A 26,112-nucleotide genomic window follows, 5' to 3' on the forward strand; every position below is an offset into this window, starting at 1 on the left:
CCGACTTTCGGGAGACACTTGCACTCACGTAGGACGACTCTCGGACAAGGCTGTTTACTGCCCTGTCATTGGTGATAGCAAACAAAACAGAAACCACCTCTGTGTCTCGTTAAAGTACAGTACAGCCAAGCGCGGCCTGTGACACAGTGTCAGCAAGGAATGGGGCAGCCCTCTGGGAAGTGAGGGGAACAATCTCCAATGTGTCGTTAGGTTTCAAAGGCCGCTATGCAATAGAAGATGGAAGAGAGCATGCATTTGCTCGTCGCTGGCACAGAGCATCTCTGGGAGGGTGTGGGAGAAATTGACAACAGGAGTGGGCTCTAAGGAAGGGACCCTGATCCCTGGAAGTCACAGGAAAATGAGATGTCCTACTGGACGCTATGCCAAGTACCACCACTGGAAACACACATCAAACTTAACACAGGTAAAATGATGCCAAGGCCATGGCTAGGGTGGAGAGAGCCCATTCCAGGTGTCCCCAGGAAGCAGCCAAGCCCAGGACCTAGTCTAGGACAGAGGGGCCGGCAGCACAGTACAGAAAACCACCCAGGATGACCCCAAGGGAGGCTGAGCCCGAGGCTGGCTACACCTGGGGGTGCCGGACTGCTCGGCCCACCCCGCACCCCAGCATGGCCACGGCACCCCTGCCCCGGGAGGGGCCTCACTCACCAGGTAGTACCTCTCCCGGAAGCTGGGGGTGCTCGGGGGTGTCCAGCTGTACAAGGAGCCCTTCCTGCTGCCCACAGGAAGCTTGCCCGTGGGGCTGGGCGACACCAGGAGGCTCTCGGTATCAAACGGGCTGGAGGAGAGAACAGACGACCAGGATGTCACCAGTGCCCGGAGGCCATCTCAGGCTCAGACGGGCCCCAGGGGTGTCTGTGGTTTGGAGCAGTTGTCTTTATCTTACAAAACAGTGACAGGTTTTCCTTAGCACATAAGGTGTGCAAAGAGCTCTAGTAAATTCTCTACGTGAATCCTTCTTTTCATCCTCATGACAACGCTCTATGGCTGGGGAATTATTAATATCTACAGGAGAGGAAACAAAGGCTCTGAAAGACAAGTAACTGGGTTAGGCCAGTGTCAACCAATCACAGGACAGGACTGAACTCACACCCAGATTCTCTCACCCAAAGCCTTACAGTTCACCTAGAAGTGCAGCTTATGCTCCGCACGTCACTGCGCTTGACGGACTTCAGTGGGAATGGAGGCTTGGGGGGCGCCAGGGCCTTGCCCGGGGTCACAGGTGCAGCCTAGAGACTCTCGGTCCCATGGTCCCAACTCCCTTGGACACATTCTCAGGCTCCCACTGCCCCGAGGGCCCTCAGCCCGATGGTGAGGGACAGTCATCGGCCACCACACGTGAGTGATACCTTCCCCTCAGCCTTTAAGGGCCCCTTTGAGAAGCTCAGCAGCCGGCTGGGGACACTTAGTTTGGCCATTTTCTGGTAAACCATGCCAGACCCGTCATCTGTGACGGGCACGTCCAGAGGAACACGTGTGACGAACACACACAGGTCGGGTGGGAATCCAAGGTGAGTGTGTGGAAGCAATGTGGCAAGTGACACGCCCCTGGCCCCCGCCCAGCCCTGGCCTTGGGGCAGGTGGGTCCTGGTAGCCCCTCCCTAGGCACCCCCACAAAACCACTGCTCACTGTGTTTGCACAAAGACCTAGCTCTCAGGCCACAGGGCTGAAGCTCAGAGGCACTGTGGGCGCCTTGCCGGAGCCCTCCTCTCCTCCCAGGCACCTGTAGACCAGCAGGACCCCGGGCTCCTTGGACTTGCTGGGCCTTGCCCACGCCCTGTACACTTGAGGGTCTCCCGGGCAGGCTGAGTTTGCAGCCCCTCCAGACAGGCGGCACCCTGAGCTGTGGGTGGGTACGCGCCCAAACTCACCTAGCTCACAGGGGACAGAGCAGCAGCTCTGGTGACCCCTGGGCTCTGACGCCCACCCCAGGGAGAAAGGAGAAAGACCAGCCCCAACTGGCCAGAACGAGCCCAGGACGGAGACGCCTGCCCGGGAAAGAGGCGGGAGCTCCCTGGAAAGGCGCGGCTCCTCTGGAGGCAGGAGCTCTGGCGAGCACCGACCTCAGACAGGGCTGGACGGAGCCCGGCCCAGGGCAGGGTGTTCCCAGGACATCGAACATCGGCCTCTGGGTCTGCAGCCCAGAGGGGGATTCGAGGAATCAGAACTTCGAGGCGGGAAGGGCTGCCCCTTGCTGAGAAGGCCTGGGCCTCCCGGGCTGAGGGCGGAAGTGAGGACAGGGGTGCCCAGCGACCGGTCAGGCCGCCAGGGGAGCATGGGGCCAGGCGGGGTCGGGCAGGCTGGCAGGGGAGGGCCGCAGGGCTGGCCTGACTCACTTCCACAGCACCTCCAGCTGCAGCTTGATGGTGCCCAGCTCCGTGATGTCCACCACGATGACCTGCGGCCGCGTGGTGAAGAAGTCGGCGATGTCGCAGGTGACCGCGCCCACGGCCAGCGAGCTCAGGCCCCGCAGCTCGGTCACCTGGGGGTGGGGGCTGGAGGGTGGTGTCTGAGCCGAGCACCATGGCGCCCCAGTCCCACCCCAGGCCTCCCCCAACCTTGATGTCGAAGTTCTCGTGCAGGGTGGGGATGAAGGCCTTCTCCTCCTCGTCCCAGGTCTGGCTGTCGTCCGACTCGATCCTGCCCTTGAGCTTCCAGCGCTGGCGGCCCAGGCGCATGAGCACCTGCAGGCGAGCAGAAGAGGGGGGCCGTCAGCGCCCCAGGTGGGCACCCCCTTGCCACCTGCCCAGGGCCCTCGCTGCCAGGCAGAACCCCAGCCATGACCCGGGTTCCCAGGGGCTCCAGAGGGTGGCCATACCTCATACTGGTCTCCGGGACACAGGCGTGCGTAGCCCACCAAGCCTGGAACAGAGATGAGCCGATTTCCCCTCTGCCCTCCTCTGCCCCTGCCGGGGGATCATAGGCCCTCACGGGGTGGATCCCCTCAAGTGTAGGATCTCACTGTCACCCAGGCTAGAGTGCAGTGGCCTCATCCTATCTCACAGCAACCTCAATCTCCTGGGCTCAAGCGACCCTCCTGCCTCAGCCTCCTGAGTAGCTGGGACTATAGACATGCACCACCACACCTGGCTACTTTTTAACGTATATTTTATAGAGATGGGGTCTCACGATGCCAAGACCCAGACTGGCCTTGAACTCCTGGGCTCAAGCGATCCTCCTGCCTCAACCTCCCAAAGTGCTGGGATTGCAGGTGTGAGCCACCGTGCCTGGCCCTGAGTGTAGGTTTTCAGTTTGTGAGGAGGAGATGGCAGGGATAAGCCATCACCACGGAAATGGACAGTAGGGTGCCTGGGCCTCATGGCTGAGGCTCAGAGAGGAATGGGACTTGCCTGAAGTCACATGTGACACGAGTACAAAAGCTTGGGCTGGGATTCTGGCCAACACCCCCTATCACCAGCACAGGGCCCCCAAGAAGGCCTGACACCCCATCCAAATTGGCCTCCACCACCCCCTCCCGCCCCAGGCCCAGTTACCTTTCATCCTGACGTGGAACTCGCCCAGGTGAACCTCCAGGGCGCCCTCGATCAGCCACATGTCCTGCAAAGCCCCCGAAGGTGGCTCAGCTGGGTGCCAGCTGCTGGGGGCTAGGCCACAGGGCCATCAAGCATCCTGCAGCCGGAGGCCACGGGCAGAGACACAGGTACTCCAGGCCCAGGGGGCCTGCCCCACATGCTCCCACACCGTGCCGGCCCACCTCGGTGCACTCGTGCAGGCTGCGGCCCAGCTCCTGCAGGCTCTCGCGGGAGGCGCGGCTCGGCGGGCACCTGGAGAAGGCCTGCTGCATGTTGGAGGCGCCGTCGCGCAGGCGGCACTGGATGCAGTAGCCTTCGTAGAGCTCGTCCACCTGCGGCGGGCGCACAGGCTGGTGATGCTGCCTATGCCGAGAGGCGGGTCCCACGCCTGCCTGCCCCTCTGGGACAGGCCATCCCTGAGCTACGGCCAGCCCAGCCTCTGGTGGTGGTCACCACCCTGCGCCGTCCCACTCTCAGCACTCTAACCTCCCCCCGTGAGCACGAGCCCACAGGGCAGGGACACGGCTGCCTCGTCCGCTCCCCACCCAGCACCTGGCAGCGACTGGCACACAGTCGGTACACACTAAAAACAAATGAAAGACACCAGTGTGTCACCTCCCCTCTCTCCGCCCAATTTGTCAACTGTACAACAGGAGATGGTTTTGTGATGCCCGGCCACCACTGGGGGACTAAAGCAGGACCATAAATGGGTTCGCAGACACAGAGCTTAAGGGCCCTGCTGTGTGTCCTTGGGCAGATCCTTGCTCTTCTCTGGGCCTCTGCTTCCCCATCTGTGCGGTGGGGTGGGGAGGGGTGGGGTGGGGACTCACCCTTCCCAGCCCTCTACGGTTGAGCATGGGGTCTCTCTGCATAAACCAAGGAAACAGCCCGCACAGTCTGGGGGAGAACCGGACACCCCCCAGCTCCCACCTCAGGGCTGAGCCCTGTAGTCCTCCAACCGTCCCCAGGCTCCACTCTGCTCCCTCCTGCTGCCCCCGCACCCCAAGGCCCTTCCCCCTGCTCAGAGGGAGCCCCCCCAGGCCGCCAACCCAGCTGAGGCCCTGCAAGCTGAGACTGCCCGCCCCGTGACACCCCAGGAGCCACTGACCTTGCTGATGTGAAACTCCATCTTCCGAATGTGCCTTTCCACAGAGCGCATTTGCTTCTCCCGGAAAAAGGGAAGATGCTTTAAAAGTAGCCTGGGCCCCGGCCAGGCCCCGCCACCCTCCCGCAGGTCCTACGCAGAGAACTGGGCTGGATGGGGCCAGCCCTCAGCATCCGTGAGAGCAGCTCAGCACTGAGCCTCAGTTTCCCCATTTATAAAATGGGGGGGGAAACCCGGGTGTTTCCCCCATGCAGTGCAGATACTGTGCTTGTCCAGCCAGGCCCCGCCCACCCTGCTCCCCACACGCGGACTCACCTTGTCCAGGTCGTAATAGAAAGCCTGCAGGGAGGAAGGGGGGGTGTCAGAGCCCCGATGCTTCTCCAAGGCCCACGAGGCTACGTCCCCGGGCACCTGAGCTCAGAGTCGGAGGATGACGAGCCGGAGCCTGCAGCCAGCCCTGCTCCCCTCTCTGAGGTCTGCAGACGTGGGCTGTGCCCAGGCCAAGGAGGCAGAGGGATTAAACATGTGCACTTCACGTGGGGCACTTCTAGGTCTGACTCTGCCATTTCCCAGCTGTGTGTCTCGGGGCAGGTCACTCAGCCTCTCTGAGCCTCCATTTCCTCACATAAAAGGGGGTCAGTGATCGCACCTACCCATAGGGCTGTAGTGTAAAGGGCACAGCAGGCGCTGTATGAAACTGAACGCTGTGACTTGATTGCTCAAGGGATGGCTTCTGCAGTGACCAGAAGAACTCGAGAGTGGGGGAGGGGAGGCAGCCGGCGCCACCCCAGCTCAGCCTCGGGAACAGTGAGCTCCCGAGTCCGTCCAGCAGGGGCCAGGGTGTGACCGACAGAAAAGAGCACATGGCTGGGAGCGGGCGGACCTTTCTGTAAAGGGCCAGAAAGTCAAGACTTGGGGCTTAGGTGGGCCACGTAGCCTCTGTTGTGACAACCGTGCCGCTATCGCAGGAAAGCGGCTGCAGACAATATACAAATGAGCAGGTGTGACCAATAAACACTTAAAAAAAAAAACAAAAGCAGGCCGTTTGCCAACGTGGATCAGAGTCACTACCTGTGAGCCCCGGTGGGATCCTGGGAGGTGGGCGATGCCCTGGGGTGAGACGTGGGGGGCCCTAAACTGTGATTTCATTTCATAAGACAACCACTGGCCCCAAACTTCCATATGCATTTATCGACTATGACCCGGGAGAAAAATATGCAAAGCTAAGTGCAAAGTTATCCTCGAGGGTTAAACAGGGTGGGAGGGGGTAAGTGTCAGTGGAGAGGGAAAGAAGGATTTAACCCCCCCCCCAAAAGCCTGTTTTCCCACGTCTGTATTTATGTGAGATCCTGAAATTAAAACTCCACTTAAGAAGAAACAGGGAAGATCCCAAGCCTTCGAAAGGGAGGGTGAGCGCTCAGCAGCTTCTTGGAAACAGGTGTCTGGTTAAATGGGAACAGCAGCGTCCAGGGCGGCAGGACCCCACGTGAGCATCTCGTGTGGCTCCAGTGCAGTCACCCGCCCCTGGCCTCAGTGTGCCCGTCCATGAAATGGGAGTAGCTAAAACACACACGGATTCACACACTCGCCTACCTTGGAGTTACTTCCAGAACCAGGAGACAGGGGAGAGGGACGCTGTGGGGAGGATCTGTGCCCGTGTGAGGGGCGGGTGCCGGGAACTGGGCTGGGGTCTTGGCAGCACTTCCTCCCCCGACCTGCCGCTGCCCGATGGCCCCTCCCCCGGAGGACGAGGCTCGGCTGAGCCTGCCAGGCCTCCCCCTGCCCTGCCGGCTGGCACACACGGGGCCGGGGTGCTTCCTCTCCCACCCGGCCGATCCCAGGACTCCTCGGCGGGAGCCAGGACACAGAGGTGCAGAAACTCATCTCCCCTCCCCGTTTTCCAGCCCCACCACACCTCAGTGCCCGGGAGGAGGGACGCTGGGACCACTGGCTGGGAGGAGAATCCCGCAGCACCAGAGCCTCTTGCTTTTGTCTCAACCGTGAAGGGTAGGTGGGGTTTTCACAGGGCGCAGTGGGCACAGAAGAGGGGGCGCTTCCCAGACTGGAAAGAGAGACCCTCCCAGCCCAGGGGACACAGGCCCCGGAGCAGCAGGATGCTGCAGCGTGACCAGGTAAAGTACAGGCGACCCAATTAAATTTCTGATAAATAACGAATAACTATTTTAGGATAAGTATGTCCCAAAGGTCACATGGGATATATTTATACTGAACAATTATTTGGTATTTATCTAAAAGTCAGTTTAACCAGATATCCCTTTTTGTTTGTTTTCCTTTTGGTTTTGGTTTTTTGCTAACTATGGCTCTGCTAAGACGGGGGCCAAAGCCCAGAGCAGGTGAGCCTCGGGCTGGACAGGGCCAGGGTCGGTCTCAAGGGCGCTGCCCTGGTGACCGCAGGAAAACCGCCAAGCAGCTGGACACGGGGAAGCACGCAGGCTGGATCAAGGACAGCGTCAGGGGCCACTGTGACACACCTGAGAGTTGACACCTTTCCTGGCATCACATGAGGTCCCCAATTCCAGGGCACCCCGGTAGCCAAGGTCTATCAAATAGGACCCTCTAGAACATACGCACCTCTACACATTTGCCTACCCTACGTCACTTCTAGAACCAAGAGAATGTGAGCTGTGTGACCTGCTGTACCTGCCTGTGAGCTTACATTCGTCGGGGTCAAGGTAAAGCGAACCCAGCATAAAAGAGTCTATTCCGTGAGCCTCGCAGTTCCTAGACAGAGTCACACCCGAGGGGGAGGGAGGGTCCACGGCCGCCGGGGCGGGAGGGGCGGGGAGGGCTCTCACCAGCCTGGAATTCCGCCGGCTGTCCTTGTGGCGCCCAGACAGGTAATCGAGCTCGGCCTGCTGGACACACAGATATTCTCTGCAAAGAGAACGGGGAAGAGTTTCAAATTGAAAAGGAACAAGAAAAGGAAGAGAAGCAGGCCAGGTGGCCCATGTCCCAGCGTGGACAGCAGCCATGGTTCCCAGCGGGGCTCAGAGGACAGCTGGTGGCTCCCTTGCACGGAGCACCGAGTGCCCAGCACCGCACGAAGGTTACGAGGAAGCTCTCGGTTAATTCCCAAGCCCCACAAATAGGTTCTGCTGTTACTGTACACACTTTATTTTTTTTTTTAATTTTGATTATTATTATTATTTTTTTTAAGAGATGAGGTCTCGCTACGTTGCCCAGGCTGGTCTTGAACTCAAGTGACCCACGCGTTCTGCAGACGAGCAAACTGACCCTTGAAGGCAGCAGGTGACCAGGCCCAGGTCACACGGCAGGAGCGAGGCTGCACCCAGGTCTGAACCCGCTCCGTGGCCTCCGGGAGCCCAAATCCTCACCCCCGGTTATGCCCTTCCCGAAGCCGGGCCCGGCCCAGGCGGAGGGCAACGTAGCCCGCCTCCCTCCAAGTCAAGGGGTCTGGCCTCGGGGGCCCATCCTGCTCCATCGTGGACCCGCTAAGTCACCCCAGGAAGGCCCTCACCCTCTCCAGGCCCCACTTACGCCCCCTCAGATGTGGCAGAGGCAGCTCTCGCCCGGGGGCCGGCTCCCCAGGGAGGAGCAGGTGCCGCTGGCCCCAGATACACGTCTCAAACAGGCCACCCTTAGGGGACATCGGAAGCTGTCGTGGGAGATGAGCCCCCTGGGGTAAGGCCTCTCCCCTCCACCCACACCCCCAGCTCCCACTGTCTCCAGCGCTGGGCAGAGCGGGACAGTGAGGGTCATGGGAGGAGGGTGAGGGACACCGGTGGTGTGGGGAGGTGACATCTGCCCCGAGCCCAGGTGACACAATAGAGCAGCTCAGCATTGGTCCAGAGTCAATTTGGTGGCTTCTAATCCCACTCCCCGTTTACTGGCCGTGGGATACTAGGCAAATTGCTTCCCATCTTTGGGACTCAGTTTCCTTATCTGGAAAGGGCAGGTAAGGGGATCCCTCAGGGTTCTTGAGGGAGCCAAGGACACGATCAGTATAAACCACCCAGCGTGTCGTGGCTGCTGCCGTCATGAATTAGCGAGAGAGGGACAGCAGGACCACCGGGAGGCTGAGGAACCGCAGTCCGTTTGGCAGACGCTGCCGGCTGCACTGGAGAAATGGAGCCGCTGCAGCCCCCCGACTCCGCACTGCCCCCGGAAGCTGTTTGGCAGGAGCCAAGGCACAGACACGGGAAGGAAGATGGCACCCGGTGATGACACACAGCCAAGCCACAGTGGGAACAGGCAGTGAGTCATGAAAGAAGTCTGGAGAGGCTGAGGGTCAGAAAAGACCCTGAATGCCCTCCCAAGGGCAGTAGGGAGCCATGGAAGAGACTTGAGCAGGGGTGGGCCTGGCAGGGTGGAGGAGGGAAAGGGCTGGGGGCAGGGGCTTTGAGAGCAGCACATCTCTCCATTACCTCTCTTCGTAGCACCCAGCGCCAGAAGTTGTTTATCGATTATGTTATTGATCGTGTTCTTCCTTCATCGCCATCTGCTCCTCTGCACCGGGAGCACCACAAGACCAGAGTCCTCCCGCCCTATTCGCTGCCGGTCCCCAGTGCCCAAAGACCAGGCTGAGCAAGTGGCTGCAGCCCCACATGCTTGTTGACGAAACGAATGACCAGGAGCTCCCTCTGCCACCTCGACAGACCGACCCGCCCGTGTGTCCCCAGGAAGCAGCAGAGGGAGGCAGGCGAGGCAGAAGGACACGCTGTTTAAAGCCAGCTCACGGCCCTCCTTACTTGAGGCCTCTCTTCAGCGCTTCAAAGATCTTCTTCACCTGCTGGGGCTTGGGGTCCGAGCAGACCGACCCCTTCCGCAGCGTGCCGTACGTCTTGGAGGATTTTACAGGCATTCGTGACCGCACGGAGTTCCTGTTGATGGACTTTCTGTGAGAAGGGGTGCAGGGGAGGAGAGGTCAGAGCAGGGCTCCGGCCAAGCCCTCCCCAGGGGCGGGCACTTTGGGAACAGCGATCAGAGCCCCAGGGAGTCGGGAGACCTGGAGTCCTGCCCGCATCTCCACCAAGCTGTGTGGTCTCAAGAAAGTTGTTGAAACTCTCTGGGCCCCACCTTCCTCCTCTGTAAAATGAGAGGCCTGGATTTGAAGGTTAAAAGAATGAAAACCTGGTATCAGAAATAAACTTACAGTGAGGATATAATCAAGCGGCTCAAATGCCGACACTCTCTGCTCAGCATGCTCGGCCTGTGCAGGCAAAGCCGTGTGGGAGGCCAAATGGTAGCCCTGTGGTTTACCCATGGGACGGGCTTTCCCTGCCCAGCTCCATCCCCCTCCCTGTGGGGCATCTCCCCAGCTCTGCTGCTGAATCCTGTGGTTTGTGGGGGAAAGGCAGCCTGACAAAGCAACACACACACATTCCCACATGGACACACATACACAGGCATTCTGAGGCAGACCCACGGCCCAGGCCTGCATTAGTGAACACATTATGCTCCTGAGGCCAAGAAGAGGCATGAGGCACAAGTCTAGCCAGTAACCAGAATTCACAGGAGGGAGAAGGGTGTTTTCCACTAGCATCGCCCACCTGGGAACACACACCTGGGACTTCCAGCTTGGAACCAACAGAGAGAGAGACAGATCAAATCTATGTTACAATGAGTTCCTGGATCCAGCTATGCCTGAAGCGGAACCTGCTGGCGGAGTTGGCAGTTACATGAGCCGGCTGGCTCTTTGTTGCTGAAGCCAGTTGGAACCGGGAGTGTGTACTGCATGAGCCTAAGAACTGTCTTCCAGCAGCGATAGCTGGGTCCCTCAAGCTGGGTCCCTTTAGACACACAGCAGCATCTCAGGACCGATTACAGTAGCACAGGGTCGGGGCACCCTCGTCACCGCACAGAGCTGGTTTCTTTGGCATCTAGGCCTCCCTCTCGGGATCCTGCAACTCGCCCACTAGGCTGAGGACCAGGCTGCTGATGCAGCCCTCGCTCGTTAGAGATATTAAAGCCCACCCGGTCCTCTGAAGGCACAAGGTATGACTTTGTGACTCCATTCTCACAGAACAGACACGGGTGGAAGTGACTCTTAGAACCTCTGAGTCAATTGTTAAACGAGAGGTGCTAGTACTTCTCTCTGACTCCTCCTCTTCCCAGGGGCAGGAACAAGAATGCTCTGGAAGCCGGCTTCAACCACGTGCACAAGGGCCCCCCGTGGAGACGGCGGAGCAAGCAGAGAGGAGGAATGGCCCTGAACAGCCTTGTGGGGGGAGACACCGCCCCGCCCCGACCGCCCACTGGCTCGGGACTGCTGAGAGAAGAATGACACCTTACTTAAGTGCCTGCATTCGGGGAGTTCTTTTGTCAAAGCAACTTCACCTCTGCACTAACACACTATCCAAGCCTCAGTTTTTTCATCTGTAAAATGGAGGGAACAATAAAACCTACACCGGAGGGTGGTGCTGAGACTTCTATCAGATGCCAAGCCAAATGTCTGATGCAAAGGCAGTATTGTCAATAATCGCATCCTATCTGTCACCGTTCCCTGGCTCCCGGCCTGGAGAACAGTAGGTGCTCATTAAATACTAAGCTAAGACTAATGGGGGAAACACAGCACGCCCAGGGGGTGGGAGAACAGAGATCCCGGCCTTGGGGCGCTCAGCTCTCTCTAGCAGGCAGAGCAGGATGGCGACCCCCGGGATTCCCAGTTAGGGGACAGAGGGAGCGAGGGCGGAAGGGGCAGCCGTGCAGTCTGAGTGGGCAGAAGGGGAAGTTTTTACCAAAGCAGAGCTGGGGGGCTGCCAAAAGCCCAGACTCTAAAGCCTCCCCAGCTTTGGGGACCCAGGTTGGCAGGGGGAGAAGAGGGTCAGCTCCCAGAGAAAGTCGCCACCTTCATCTGCCTTCCCAGTGAGAACTGATGTCCCTACAGGGCAGAGAGGTCGATCTTGGGCCACGGCTGCAGGAACAGCTGACACCGTGCGCCAAGGGCCTGGGAGCTGGGTGAGAACACACCCTCCACAGGCCCACCCCAAGCACCTGCTGTCGCCCGCTGCTCGCTAAGGGCTTTATAGAAATATCTCAGTCAGCCTTCACAACCACCCTATGAGGCAGGTATTTTTTTTAAACCCATTGCCAAGTAGGGAAACTGAGGCTCAGATAAGCAACTTGCCCAAGAAATAGCTTGTCTGTGCAAACTCAGACGTGTGCAAACCCAGGATCTTGAGAACTCAAGCTTGGAGCAAGCAGGGTGCAGAAGTCTTCCAGGGTGTTCAGACCGACTCAGATCGCCGGCCCCGCCCCACCCAGGCCTGGGGTGGGCCCGAGAACATGCAGCTCTGACACGTTCCCGGGTGCCGTCACTGCTGCTGGTGCACGGACCACACTGAGGACTCCCCACTGTGCTTCACTCGGGAGGTGGCCTCCCGCTAAGGAGGCCCAGCTCTGAGACCTCCTCGGAGCCCTTTGGAGTCCACTGCACTTTTGAGGTCTAAAGTCAAGGGCAAGGGACTCGTTCAACCACACACACACCCCAGAGCAGGCTCCTCCCAAGTCGGGTGCTGCGATGGGAGCCGAGGGGCCTGGGTCCCACCCTCGGGTCCACAGAGAGAGGCAGAGGAGCACAGTCTGCAGAGCCAGGCAGGGGACAAGCAGGACAAGCTCCAGCTCCTTTGCCAGCCCTGAGAAAAGGGCCATGGGCCACCACCCTCCCCTGGCCCCTAAGAAGTTCAGCGGGCGGCCAGGCTGTATTTCCAGCTGGGCCAGATACTGCACGTTCCACACACACACGTGGGCACCGCTGTTGACTCAACGTGGGAGCTGTCCGGGCCACCCCTGCTGACGGGGACCAAGCCCCTGGAGTGGCTGTGCACCACGGCTGCACAGCTGAATCACAGACCACACCAGAGGGTCTGGAACCCCACCCTGGACCCTCAGGGACCTCGCTGAGCTACGAGCCCATACTGTCTGGTGGTTAGGATGAAAGCTCCAGGTCAGCCCATGTTCAAACTCCAACCCCAGCAGTCAGTCCCCAGCACTTAGTCCCCAGCACTTAACCTATCCAAGCCTCGGTTTCTTCACATGTAAAAGGGGGACAATAAGAGTGCCTGCCCCCACGGAGCTGTCATGAGATAGCGTACGTTTATTAAATGAATGACTACATGTCTACCGTACACTGGTACAGTAGTACCAGTAACCAAAACAGACAAAACCCCTGCCCCCCTGAGCTGGGAGAGACCGTGGTAAGTGGTAACAAGTATAGAGCCAGACACTGGGGTTTATGTCTGAGTCCCCCACTTACAAGCTGTGTGACCTTGGGTAAGTTACTGAACCTCTCTGTGCCTCAACTGTCTCATTTGTGAAATAAGGTCCAGGGAAAGGTTACACAGATTAATAGATATAAAGGACTTCAAGCAGCACCTGGCAAAGAGTAAGTGCCATATATATGTCGAAGCTAAATAAATTTTTTAAAAAAGAAAAAAAAAAAAATCAGATAACACCAAGTGCCAAGGAGAAAAATCCAGTATCCAGTGGGAGAGGAAGGTCATGGATTTAAACAGGCGGACGGGAAGGCTCCTCCAAGCGGGGAGCGCAAAGGCAGGCTGGCAGGCAGCCCTGGGGTGAGGCTGCAGGTGCCCCCTTGCCACTCCCGGGGGCCACAGTAAAGGTGACGTGCGCAGAGCCCTGGGCACGAGCCTGGCGCATCGCCGGTGCTCAATCCCTGCTACCTGCTGCAGTTCATAGACGTGAAGTGACACTTCCCAAGCCAGAGAGGCGTCGTGTCTCCCCCTCCCCCCGACAATCCTTGAGGCCACATCACCCACCTCTTGGACCGGGCCTTCCACAGGGTTGCCATCTTCGGGCCGGCAGGGACGGTCAGGGCTGCAGCCTCAGGGAGAGGCTGGTTAGGGTGGGCCAGGGTCCCCCGGCAGGTGTGAGGCAGAGCTGCAGGTGCCCACTCGCCTGCCAGCCCCCAGGGGCCCACAGTCCCCAGCAGGTGCGCACCCTCGGCCTGGCCCCTGTCGATCCACCTGGGGGGCCTCAGCGCCCTCACTGCGCCTGGAAGCTCCCACTCCCGGGAAGCTCCGAGCCCAGCGCTCCCTGTCTGAGGTTCAACAGGACAGGCGTGGCGGCCGCTCTGGGGGCCGGCCCAGCCGGGGAAGGTGACGCACAGGTGGCCTCTGGATGGCAAAATCAGGCTGCATGTCTGGCCCGGGTGTCACACCAGCCAGGCAGGGAGCAGCCTCTGGGGGCGGATGATTCGCCAGCTCTGGGAGGACTCAGTAAATATTAAACAGCCCCTGGCATGCCAGACGAGCTGCCAGACGAGCTGCCAGACGGGCACGTGCGACCCACTGGCCCCAGCCCTCACGTGAGGCCACGGCAGCGCCGCGCAGGGTGGTGGTCGGAGGCCTTGGTGCGGGGCGGCTGCAAGGGCAGGACCTGGAGCCGGGCACTGGGCTCGAGCCCTGGCTCTGCCCCCGGCCCCCAGGCAGGGCAGTTACAGGACCAACTGCAGGGGCTTCGGGAGAGGACTCTATGCAACAAGGACACAAGCTCAGCATTTATCTGGTGTCTGGTGACACTGGCCGGTCGGTGATGATGACAAACATGGCACTTGGAAAGTTCACACTCTACTCTTGGTGATCTGTGTGTCCTGACCAAGTCTCCAAGGCCCATCCCCCTTGGTACAGCCAAGGACACCCCCCAGGACACCGAGCCTGCATCACTCGCCTCTGCTCCAGCCCGTGCCACTGGCTGTGTCACACACGCAGGGCCACCCCTTCCTGTCCGCTTTCTCCAGCCTCCTCTCCTTGAAAAGTCAAGGGCTGCTATTTTGTTTGCACACCCCCCACCTCCCAGCCATCAACAGAGGAATCCCCGAGGTGGTGAGCATGTCCTAGTGCTCCTCACTTAGGGGACCCCTGCCCGACAGCCTGTGGGGAGGGAGGCCAGGCTGAGGGGCAGGAAGGGGGTGAAGGGCAGCCGTGCCTTCGATCGGGGCAGAATGGGACAGAGTCAGGGCCTGGCCCTCTTTATCCCCTCTGTCCGTCCTCCCATCTTCCTACCCAACCCTCCCCAAAAGTCCAGCTCTTGGGAAATGGCCTCGTTATAGCAATCCTTCACACCTTAGTGTAAAATTCCCCCACCAGGTTGCTTCTCCTAGTGAATTCTCTGTGGAATAACAAGGCCTGTCTAGAGTCAAAGGGGTTTCAAGGAGACAGGGTGGGAGGTGGGGATAAAGGAGGCATCAGCCCCCACCCCAAGTGGAGCCCTGCTCTCCTGTCTGAAGTTATCTTGCCCAACTCGCCCCAGCACTGAGCGCGGGCAGCCGGCTGCGTTTCAGCCTGGCTTGGTCACCTGGGAAATGAGGCCAGAAGGTGAGGCCTGAAACCCAAGCCGGCTGTCCCGCCTCGGAGCCAGGGGTCCAGACCCCAGGGAGTGGAACAGAGACGGGAAGTTAAAAATAGATATTGTGGGCAGTTTCTTCCTCACCTGGCACAAGAGGGCTGCAGAGGCAGAGGCCAGACGGTGGCCGCTCAGGGACGTCAGAACCAGCCCGGGCCCAGCGTCCTCTGGAATCCCCCGACACTGAAGCCCGAGGAGGGGTCCAGGATGTCTGTGGCCATCGGGGCCATCTTTCCTAGACTAGGACTTGGACATGGCAGGACCCTGGCTGGCGGCCGGTGAGCCCTGGTGTCACGGGGCCAGATCACCTCTGTCTTCTTCCCACCCAGAACGCTGATCCCAGGCATCTGGACGGTAAACAAAGGCAGGGGCCACCTGGGGGCACTCTCTGGGCATCCACACTTCCCATCCCACAGGCCTGGCAGGAGGAGAGCCGCGGGCAGAGCCAGTTACAGAATTCGTGGGGTCCAGTGCAGAATGAGAACGCAAAGCCTCTTGGGCAAAGTTCTGAAGACTTTCTAGGTAGCAACAGCAGAGCATTAGACGCAAGTGCAGCGCACGGACCGCGCACTCACGAAGCCAGGCCGGGCTGCGGGGCCTGCAGCCCCTCCCCACCTGCCAGACCACACGGGGTCCCCGCAGTGCCTCAGCAGACCAGCCCCACGCCAGGGCAGCTCGGAAGGGTCCACATGGGCTGGATGCCCCCATGGCCAGCAACCTGCACAACTGACCTTCTCAGCCCTGATGACAGACCCCACGGGGGACCCTGAAGCAGCCCAGGAAAAGGCAGCTCAGAAATGGTTAAGTCATGAAATAGCGTTGTTTCTTGGCTGTTTAAACTTACGTCCTCTCAGCGGCACTTATGGAGCACCTGCTGTGTGCCTTCCTCGTGGTGGCGTCCACACTTTCCCCTCGGGCGGGGCTTGGAATTGGGGACACTGGGCCCTAATCACTCTGAGCTTTGGCCAAACTTCTTCCCATCTTGGGGCCTCTGCTAAACCCTCCAGGGGCTCCCCCACACTGAGACTGTCTCAACTCAGTGCAGCCCTCCCTCCCGGACCACCCTCCCACATGCCGGCCACGCACCTGCTTTCTGTCCTTTAAAGCTCGTTCCCACCACCTCAGGTCCTTTGCACATGCTGTCCCCTCCGTCTGGGGGGCTCCCTCACCCCACACCCATGTGCACACGATCAGAACGGCTCCTGTTACCCTCGGGCCCTCGCCTAACGTGCCCCGACTCACTGAGGTCCCCCTCGGACACCCCGGCCGCCCTCCCTCTCCCCATTTTAGTTTCTGCACAGCACTGGCCACCAGCCCAGTCTGCTGGATCATTGTTCACTTATTGTTTCTTGTCCCTTCCCCCGGGGGCTGGAGCCCAAGAGAGTGGGGCGTGGGTCTGTCCCCAGAGCTTGGGACAGGGCCTGGCCAGAATAGCTGCTCCATAGATGTTTATTGGGTGAACAAGGGATTCCTAAGGCTGCTTCCGGCTGGGACGCTCCAGGGTTTCAACTCCGAGATGTCGCTTCTCCCCTCATGCCCGGGAACCGGGCAGCCCAGAGAGGAGGGGAGCGCTGGGGGGTGGGAGTGGGGGGCTGTCACGTACCAGTTGAACCCTTGGAACGAGCTCAGGGAGCACATAAAGGAGGCGCCTGGCCTGATCTGGGGCTCAGGGTCCCCCAGGACCTGGCACGAAGCCAAGGCCTGCAGAAGACGCAGCAGAGCTGGCAGGGGAAGAGGAGCGGGAAGGGAGCTGCAGGAGGAGGGCCCAGCATGTGCGAGACCTGCAGGGGAGAGAGGCCAGGGCTGGAGCTCGGGGGGAGAAAGCGGGCAGGCCAGGGCCGGGGGCCACTAGGCCACGGACGGGACTGGATTGTACTCTAGGTAGGATGGCAGCCTCTGCAGGGTCTCAGGCAGGGGAGTGGCATGATGGGATTTGGTAGTTGACCGACTCACTGACCGATTCGGTTCTGTACCCTGCTCTGGCCGGAGACCCGACCTGTCCACCCCATCTGCCCTGACAGGCAGAGGCCTGGGCCCCTCTGGATGTCTGAGAACTGTCCCATCCCCGAGGCCTGCCAGCTGGTGGGCAGTTCCCTGGGACCATGCACAGTGCCCGACACGAGGCCCTGGAGCCAGGGGCAGCAGGCCTGGGCTCATCGGGCTGTGGCCTCAGCAGCAGAAACACCTTCCTCCCGGGGACTCAGCACCTAATGCTGGAGGAGACACATGGCGGAGCGGCAGGCACGGCCCGGGCAGCGCCTCCCAGGGACTCACAGCCAGAGGGTCAGGGCTGACCCCAGGCCCGTCCCTACAGAGGCTGCGCCTTATCCGGAAACTTCCCGCAAGCCCCTACTGTGTGCCAGCTGCTTGCCTCATTGTGCCTCATGACAGCCCTGTGATTCCTAGTTTTCAGATGAGGAAAACAAGGCTTAGGGAGGCAAAGTCACTTGCCCCAGGTCACAGAGCCAGGATAAGTGGCACCATTGCCTAATCTTTCAAACAGGAAGAACACTCCTCCCTAACCCTGCCCCCAGGGACTAAGTCCCAACTCGGGCCCAGTTTTGCTGTGCAACCTTGGGCAAGCGGCTCCACCTCTCTGAGCCTCAGTGCTCTGATCTGCCACATGGGCCTGCTGAGCTCCGGCACATCCACTTCCAGAGCACTTGAAATAACTGTTCAGGTCTCAAGGAGGCGGTAGGTTTCCCCCAACACCAAGCATCACGCACCCGCACACGCATGCTCACGCATACACATACCGTGCTGGGCTCCGAGCCGGGCATGAGCGCGAGCCTCAGGGTCACCGGCAGGAGGAGAATGTCCCTGCCCTTCCCCTGCCCTTGAACAAGCCCCACACCCACCACCCAGGCGGAACTCACGCGATCCTCCGGCTCTGTGCGCTGCTGAAGCCCGCGAAGGAGGCACTGCGGCCCACGACCCCCACGGCCCCTGCGTCCCCCGGGGACAGGAACCGCACCCGCACCGACATGGCCGTCACCTGCAAGGAGAGGACTAAGAGTCAGCCTGGCCCCGACACCTAGCGAGTGCTGGCCGTGGCTGGCCACCTTCCACCACCACCTCTGGGCCTCATAACAGCCCACTCCTCCCCGTCCCCAGGTCCCAGACGGGCAAACAGGCTCAGCGAGGTTAGGGGACCTGCCGGGGCAAGTGGCAGGAGCAGAATACGAATCCAGGCCTCCATACTCTGCACTCAGGTTCTTAATGCCCCAGCAGTGCTGTCTCCACGAGTGGGGGGGACAGCACCCCCTGAACCCAGTGCTTCCCACCTCCCCCAACCCCTCCCCGAGTACTGCCGCACACCAAGCACCCAGGCAAAGCCCCTGCCCTCAAGGGCTCCGGCCCAGCAGGAAGGCCCCCAACCACTGACAGCTGTGCAGGGAGCATGGGGTGGGGAGGCTGGAGGGAGCTGACCCAGCCACGGAGGCAGAGCCCCAGAGCCGAGAAGGAAAGGCCAAGGAGGGGTGAAGGGGAAGGGTGTTCGAGGCAGAGGGAACAGCACAGACAGAGGCCCGGAGGCACGAAAGGATGGGACGTGATCCAGAAACAGAAGGAAGCTTGCTGGGCTGGAGCGCTACTCCAGAGGAGGGCAGAGAGCCCGGCTGAGGGGCCATGGCAGCTGCAGGGAGGGCTTTGGCCTTGCAATTTGGCAAGAAACTGGGAGCCACGGGAAGGTTTAGAGCAGGGGCTGACAAAGCCTAATTCACATGAGGGCAGACTGGCTGGCATTGGGCACTGCCATTGCCCTGGGTCCGTCACCCGGTCTCTGACCCAGCCTGCGAGGGGGTCGGCCCAGAACGCTGGCTGTCTTCTCTTTCTTCCAAACCATTTCTAGATCGGAAAAATGCCACCACGGCCCTTGGGAATACAGCCCAGCGTCTTCCAGCACAGGCAGTTGGAAAGTTCTCCTTCATATCTAACCTAAATCTCTGCTGCTACAGTTTCATACCTTGCTCCTCAGCCAGGGTGTCAATCCAAGGAGTCCAGGGACTCCACTGTCCAGACCAAAGCTATAAAAAAGCCCCAGTCCACCAAGGGCCCCGATTCCTGCCTGGGGAGACCCCCGTGTTCCAACACCCCTTCCCCGAGCAGCCTCCGCACCTTTGTCCACGTGGCGCCTCTGCCCGGAGTCACTGCCTCTATGGAGCCACATGTGCCCGGCGTCCGGCCTTACATTCGGTTTTTGGTCAGCGCTGCCGGGGGCTCCCAAGACGCCCTCGCTCTGCACCTCCCAGCGGACCTGGACCCGCACTATCCCCGCCCCGAGGCCCCACGTGAGCTGTAAATAGGGAAGCCCTGGGAACAAGCCGGCTCTGGCTCCAATCCCAGCTGGGCCCAGTGGTCCCAACCGTGAAATGGGATTCAGCAAACGACCTCCCTCAGCGGCTGTGGGAGGGACCAAGGAGATGTGCTGAGAGCCCTCGGGGTGCACAAGACGCTCGGCGCCAGGGGGGCCAGGTGAGCGACTTCTAGCCGCGACAGGGGAAGGTAGCAAGCCCAGGGCCAGGAGCTGTCCCAGACTGTCCATCCATTAACAGCAGTGCTGTGTGCAGATGGGGAAGTTGAGGCAATCTGGCGATGAGGCATCATTCATTGAGTGTCATTATTAAGCCAGCCCTGCTCTAAATGCTTTATGTCAATTATCTTATTAAATCCACACAACCCCCGGAGGAGCAGGACCTATTGGTGACCTAATTTGACAGATGGGGAAACTGAGGCTCAGAGAGGCGACAAGACTAGCCCAAGGGCCCCAGCTGGGAAGCCTCAGAGCCGGGTTTAGAACCCAGGGTGTCGGGGCTCGTTATTCTACGTGGCCTCACCTGGCCCCGCGGCCCCCACGTGTGCTGCGCTGCGGCCAGCTGTTCCCGCTCACAACCGTCAACTGCTGAATTCTCAGGAGCTGTGTGAGCCGCTGACCTCGTGTTGGTGTTAATACTTGAAATCAGCCACGCTCGGAGAATTCACACCATGGAAATGGGCAAATGCTACAAGTCAGGGCTTTTGTTTTCTGCTGCTTGTTAAACTTATACCAGCTCACCACTGCCCCTACCCCGGTCAGCACACACCCAGGGTGGGCCTGGGAACCTTCTGGAACTGCCTGATGCCCACCCCCCCCCCCCAGGCAAGCTGGGCCAGGGGATGAGGAGGGAGCAGGGAGGGGGCAGCAGCCTCACTCGGATCCCCAAGGTCAGCAGTTGGGACGTGGACCTGGAGCCAGCCTTGGTCCCTCCCCCTGTCCCCTCAGCAGCCTTCTGGGTCCTTCCTCCAACGTCATCCAGGCCACTCCACTTCAGGGTCAGAGAGAAGGACAATTGCTAGACATCTCCTCTCCTGCAGTACACTAAAAACAAGCCCACATCTTCCTGGTCGGCGTGACAGAAAGGAGGACAGAGGAGAACCAAGGTTCAGCGCAGACCCCCACACCTGACTGTGGGTTCATTACGACAACATGGGGTTCAGTGACCCCATTTTTCATATGAGGAAAAAGAGGGGTGTGATGGGGCCCAGAGACTCACATTTTTCCAACTGAGGTCTGGCTGTTCCCTGCACAGCATCTGCCACTAGAGACGGGCTTGCTGGCTCACCCCCCTCATCATCCAGCCCAGACGTCACCTCCCCCAGGAAGCCTTCCTGGGCACCTCCCCCTCCCAGCAGTGTCGGGCGTGTCCTCTAGGCTCGCACAGCCCCTCATTCCCTCTAGCTACAGTTGGCCTCAAGTGGTGACTTGTCCGTCTGCCCCACTAGCTGGGGGGCTCCCTGCGGGCGGGCATCTGGTGTGTTCTTCCCTGGTGCTTGGACGGTCGCAGCAGCACATCTCTGTGAAGCCGGAGAACAGCAAAGGGAAGGCTGAGGCTGCTTCCGCCACTTCACCCCAGGGGCAGGCAGCGCATGACAACAAGAGGGGGAAGAATTACCACCATGTGCTCGATTTAAGAAGGCAGAGGTGGATGAATGTTTTCTGTAAAGAGCCAGATAGTAAATATTTTTGGCTTTGCAGGACGTAGGGCTTTTGTCACAACTACTCAACTCTACCGTTTTAGAGCAAAAGCAGCCACAGGCATTGTGAAAATGCACGGCCATGGCTGTGTTCCAATAAAACTTTATGCATAAAAGCCGCAGCTGTGGGCAGTGACGGGTAGCCCTGCCTCTGGCCCTTGGGTAGCCGGTGCTGCCCGCTACCCGTTCTAAGGGCTTAAAAATCTCATTTAATTCTCCCAACACCATATGGAGCAAGTACTATTATTATCCCCATTTTGCTGATAAAGAAACTGAGGCACAGAGGGGGGGACAATGATTCCTCTAATGTCACACAGGTAGGAAATGCCAGAGCTGGAATTTGATCCTGGGCACGCACGCACGCACACAGCCAGACCCAGGGTGGGGACAGGTAGGGGACCCCAGAATGAAAGCAGGATTGTGGAGGGGACCTGCCGAGCCAGAAAGGTAGCACTGAGGAGTGGCCTAGAAAACTCAGGCCCCATGCCCTATAAAGCCCAGGCCCCGTGGGCCCCTGTGGGCCAGCCACCCGCGACAGCTCCCAGACAGCTCAGCTGCGCCCCCTCCTGGCTGGGCCTGGCGGTTGGCTGCTGCAGCCTCACCCAGCCAGGTTCTCTGGTGTCGGAGGAAACAGTCCTCCCCCTGAGAAAAGTAGGGATGAGACCCCAAAATCTCAGTAGCCTCCTGTGGGCAGCTCCTGACAAGTCCCAATGAATGTCTGTCACCTGCAACCAAGAGCGACATTCCCAATGTTTAAGCACTGGCACAGCAGGGAACTGAGGCAGGGTGCTGGGGCAGGGTCTTGAAGACCCCCTCCCCTCCCGCAAGGGCCCTCTCCCTGCTGTGGCTGGCATTAACCCTGTAGCTGCTGGATTGCGGGCAGGTCTAGGAAGTCCCAGGGAGGCAACGGGGTAAGGGGGACGGACACTGGCGGCTCAGCTCCCCTGGGTGGCCAGCCCTCTGCAGGGCCCCCGGGCAGAGGAGGGAGGCACAGAGGGCATGCAGTTCTCAAACCTTCGGTGGCAGACAGGATGGCGTCTTCCACTCCCGGGTCCCTCGCTGCCTCTCTCTGGCCTGGCCCTCAGGCAGCACACGCCTAGACCAGCACCGCTGGGACCCGGCTGGTACGTGCAGGGACAGCAGGCCAGCTGCTCCCAGACACTGGGACTGTCCCGGGCCTCTGACCCCAAGGTGCAGCTGAGAGAATGGAACCCACTCCCACTAAATCTGTCTCTCGCACTGCTGGCCAAAGCTGCCCCGTGACTCCTCCCACCAGCCAGAGGGAACCTGCAATTTCACCTCATTTAGAGGTGAAGCGGCTAAATTTAACGTCGCGGGCTCTTGGGGCTGGGTGGCTTTTATGCCTGAGTCCCTCACTTAGGGCTCTTTTTTATCCACTCAAATGCCAGCCAGGGCTTAGTTTGCTTATAGGAGTTTCCAAAATAGCTGCTTTGGTTTAGCATGAAAGGAAATGGCAAAACAGCCCGGGATGTGGCTTGTGAGTTTATGCAGAAGACGGACGGCGTCCCGGGGGGCTGCTGGGGGAGCCAGACGTCTGCACCGGCGGGGGCCCGACAGAGCACGGGGTCCCACTCCCCCATTTTACTGATGGCAAGACCAAGCCCAGGGTGGTCACAGGACTTGTCTGGACCACCCAGAGGTGCCTGGAAGAGCCAGAGGAACCTGAACGCTTTCTTTCTGCCCAAGCCAGAGGCCACCTCCAGCCTTTGCACCGGCTGAGCCCTCTGTCTGGCACAGCCTGGCCCCAGGCCCCATCCCCACCCCCCTACCCTGAAAGGCCCTCCCTGACCCCTGGCTAAAGCTGCCTCGCCCCTCACCCTATTTCATATCCTTTAGAACTTCCCCCATTCCCAACTGTCTATCAGTTCTCGGGGTCATTGTGTGGGACTTTTCTGTCTTGTCCACAGCTGTGTGCGGTGAATGAGTGATTACTGAATAAATGAATGACCGTAGGACATCTCTTCAGAACTGTGTCTGGAGTTCCTTGGCTCCGCTTGTTCACCAGCACACACGTACTGAGTACCTACTGGATGCACGCCCTGGGAATACAGGTGTGGACTAGTCCAGCGGAGGGGACTGGGAGACAGGCAATGAAAACACAAGGTGATGTGACCTCCATGGCGGGGAGCAAGCTGGGGCCTGTGGGAGCCAAGCAAGGACCCCTAACCCTGCCCCAGGGGACAGAGTGACTGCGGAGAACCCCTGGGGGAAGTGCCATCCTAGGTTGAAACCTAAAGCAGGAGGAGGTATTGGCTTGGCAGAGGGGGCGGATGGGATGGAAGAGTGTGCTGGGTGTTGGGAACAGCATATGCAAACGCTCAGAGGTGAGAGAGATAGGACCAGTTGCAGGAAGCGCAGACAGTTCAGTGGAGCATCAGGTGCTCTCAGAGGGGAGCCCTGAGAGGTGAGGTGGAGACCAGACCGTGACGGGAGGTGAGTTTAAGCTGCACCCGAGGAGAAACAGGCAGGGCAGGCCTCCCGCACCCTCGACTTGGGCAGAGTTCGCTCACCCCTTCAGTAAGCCACCTGGCCTGACAGTGCTGAGTCTCCGTAAACCAGGAGTGAGCGCCTACTGCACACAGAGCCCTGACACAGCCCCCGTGGGACGAGCAGCAGTCGCTCTGGGGAGGCCCCTGCCTCTTTGGCCCAGGGTCGGTGTCTCCCGGGCCAACGCAGACCAGACTGTTTACAGGAAGCCTGGACCCCGGCCCTCGCCAGCTTGCTCGGGTTTTTGCCCCCTGGATCCCATCCCTGGCCGGCCCACCCTTGCTTCCCTGCTGGCAAGGCCGAGCCATGGCGTGGTGCCCCTCAGCGCCCTTGACCGGGGCCCAGGGAGGGAAAGCCCCGAGGCCCCCTCACCCGCCTCGCCCTGCTGAGCCCCTTGGCCCTGCTCAGCGTCCCCGTCCCTCCTGGCTGCAGGGGGGGATCCGTTTATCTCCTCCAGAGCCAGGTTTTGTCCGGGCCAGGACAGGTGTGCCCAGGGAATGAGGAAAATGGGGCTCCAGCTGCACGTGAGCTTGGACAAGTCTCCCCCCCTACCCCCCGCCCCGCAGAGCCTCTGTTTCCCTGCCTGTGAAATGGGAGGGTTGGGCTAGAGCTCGGGGCTTCCCCATGCACGCACGCAGGACACCCTAGGCCAGGTGACGAGAGCACCCAGACCCCACGGCACTCGGTGAGAAAGCTGTCCTTGCCCGGGTCCCCCTCCGTGTGGGCGCTGACACCGTCACTCTCCCTGCTCAGCCAAGGCCAGAGCTGGCTCCAGGCGCAGAGGGTGGAGCCCTCAGGCTGTTTTGTTCTGTTGAAGGTAACCTCCACTTAGGGCCAACTGACTGCCCTATGGTATAAAGAGTTTGTTTTTAAACAGTGTATCTAGGTGAGGGGAGTGACCCTGGGTTCGGGCAGAGCAGGTGGGAGCCCTCTCAGGGCAGGCCTCACTCCTGGGTCCTGCCTCCTGGCTCCGTCACCCTCTGGAAGCACCTGGAGCCAGCAGGGGACACCCCAGGCATGTCCCTGTGGAGGCTGCGGCCTCCCGGACAGAGAGCCGTTGAGCATTCTTCTCTTAAACCTGACTTCTGGTCTAAGAGAGGAACAATCAGCGCCTTGGGGAGCCCCAGCTTTGCGCCGGGGTCCACCGTCCTGGGGCTTCAGGCAAATGGACACTTCCTGGCAGCTGGATGGCTCCACACCTGGCTCGGGAGGCAGGACCCGGGCCAGGAGGCCCTCACCTCTCTCTGTCACAGTCCCCAGCCCCGTGCTCACTCCGCTGGGGTTTTCCGAGGTAAAGATGACTCATGAAGTTCTGTGAAATCTCCAGAGGGAATTTTAATTTAAATGGCCCCATCACTGCCTGGGTCACCCACTCCCACCAGCCATGCGGGGTCGGCCAGGGGTCACCTGGAAGACAAGCACCTCTTTGGGGAAGGGGCCACCACGGGGGTGGGGCTGCGTGGGGGTGCCAGGCGGGAAGGCGGCTGGACGGGGCGGAGGAAGTCTGGGGAAGACAGCAAAGGTGGGGTGTGGGGGTGACAGCTGAGCCTTGGGACACACAGGGGGGCTTCGGATCCATCTCAAAGCCCCCACCTGGCCTCTGGCTGTGGGAGCAGCAGTCAAGATGGTGAGCGGGGGGGGGGGGGGCGATGCAGAGGGACCCTCCTGGCAGGGAGGGAGCAAGGGACCTGGCGGTCCAGGTTCCAGGCCAAGCACCTCTGTGTGATTGTCACAGTGTGAAGACAGTAATAGCGCTCGTGACAACCAGCACCTCTACAGCACGTCCCTATGCCGGCGTAGTTCCAAGGATGGACTTACTCATTAGTAATCCCCGTACCCAGGGAGTCCGGCCCCGAGCCCGCCAAGCAGCACCCCCTTGCTAGGCCCCGGATGCCGGGCTGAGCCCTGGACACGCACCCAGCACCCCCTGAGGAGGGCACTGCTGCCAGCCCATCTTACAGACCAGGAGACTGAGGCTCCCAGAGATGGAGTCAGCTGGCTGGCAAGTGGCAGCGTTTTCTCTCCAGCGATTCACCGTCAGACACTGGCATCTAGGCGGTGTGGGGCAGCCGCGTGTACCCCCGGCCGCACCCCGCCGTATGGGGTGTGCACCCTAACCAGGACCCTCACAGGAGGGTCTCGCAGCCTCGGCACTGCTGACATTTGGGGCCGGATAATTCCCTGTTGTGATAATTGAAGATGTCTCCAGACGCCGCCACATGTCCCCTGCGGCCAGAATCGCAGGACGAGAATCCCCGCCTTAAAGGCAGCTGCACAGACCTGGGCCGGAGGCTCGCTGGTGAGCGTGGTGGCTTAGGAATAATTTTCTATGAGTGAAATAAGTAGTACTGAAGACACTTTGGTGTTTGGTTGGTGACAATATTGTTCGGACATCGTCCCCCTCACACAAACAGGGTGTGGGGATCCAGCAGGCCAGGGCCTGACCTCTGCCACCCCCAGCCCTGACACACACAGGCACACATACACGCACGCACACACACACGTCTGATCACCTGCCGAAGACGGGGACACGAGCCCGCAGGCCCGAGCCCAGGGCTTGAGCTGGGAGGAGCAGGTTGGCGTCCTCC

The 26,112-nt window shown here is 60.1% G+C and overlaps 1 protein-coding gene across 2 annotated transcripts in view; it reads right to left on the reverse strand.

The window, feature by feature from the left end:
* Window positions 1-26,112, reverse strand: part of RIPOR3 (RIPOR family member 3) — a 71,373-nt gene that overhangs the window by 14,124 nt on the left and 31,137 nt on the right. The window contains exons 2-12 of one of the 2 annotated variants that reach the window (XM_069496121.1): window positions 17,881-17,999; window positions 9,391-9,522; window positions 7,477-7,555; window positions 4,976-4,999; window positions 4,664-4,717; window positions 3,738-3,887; window positions 3,517-3,580; window positions 2,841-2,884; window positions 2,581-2,706; window positions 2,359-2,504; window positions 670-799 (exon numbers count right to left, since the gene is read on the reverse strand). In XM_069496121.1, coding sequence (XP_069352222.1) covers window positions 670-799; window positions 2,359-2,504; window positions 2,581-2,706; window positions 2,841-2,884; window positions 3,517-3,580; window positions 3,738-3,887; window positions 4,664-4,717; window positions 4,976-4,999; window positions 7,477-7,555; window positions 9,391-9,522; window positions 17,881-17,999 — 1,068 coding nt within the window. Of the gene's footprint in view, window positions 1-669; window positions 800-2,358; window positions 2,505-2,580; window positions 2,707-2,840; window positions 2,885-3,516; window positions 3,581-3,737; window positions 3,888-4,663; window positions 4,718-4,975; window positions 5,000-7,476; window positions 7,556-9,390; window positions 9,538-17,880; window positions 18,000-26,112 lie in introns of both variants that reach the window. The other variant, XM_069496119.1, reaches the window with a different exon arrangement.

Source organism: Eulemur rufifrons, chromosome 20 (assembly GCF_041146395.1).
Source record: "Eulemur rufifrons isolate Redbay chromosome 20, OSU_ERuf_1, whole genome shotgun sequence".
Taxonomy (NCBI): Eukaryota; Metazoa; Chordata; class Mammalia; order Primates; family Lemuridae; genus Eulemur; species Eulemur rufifrons.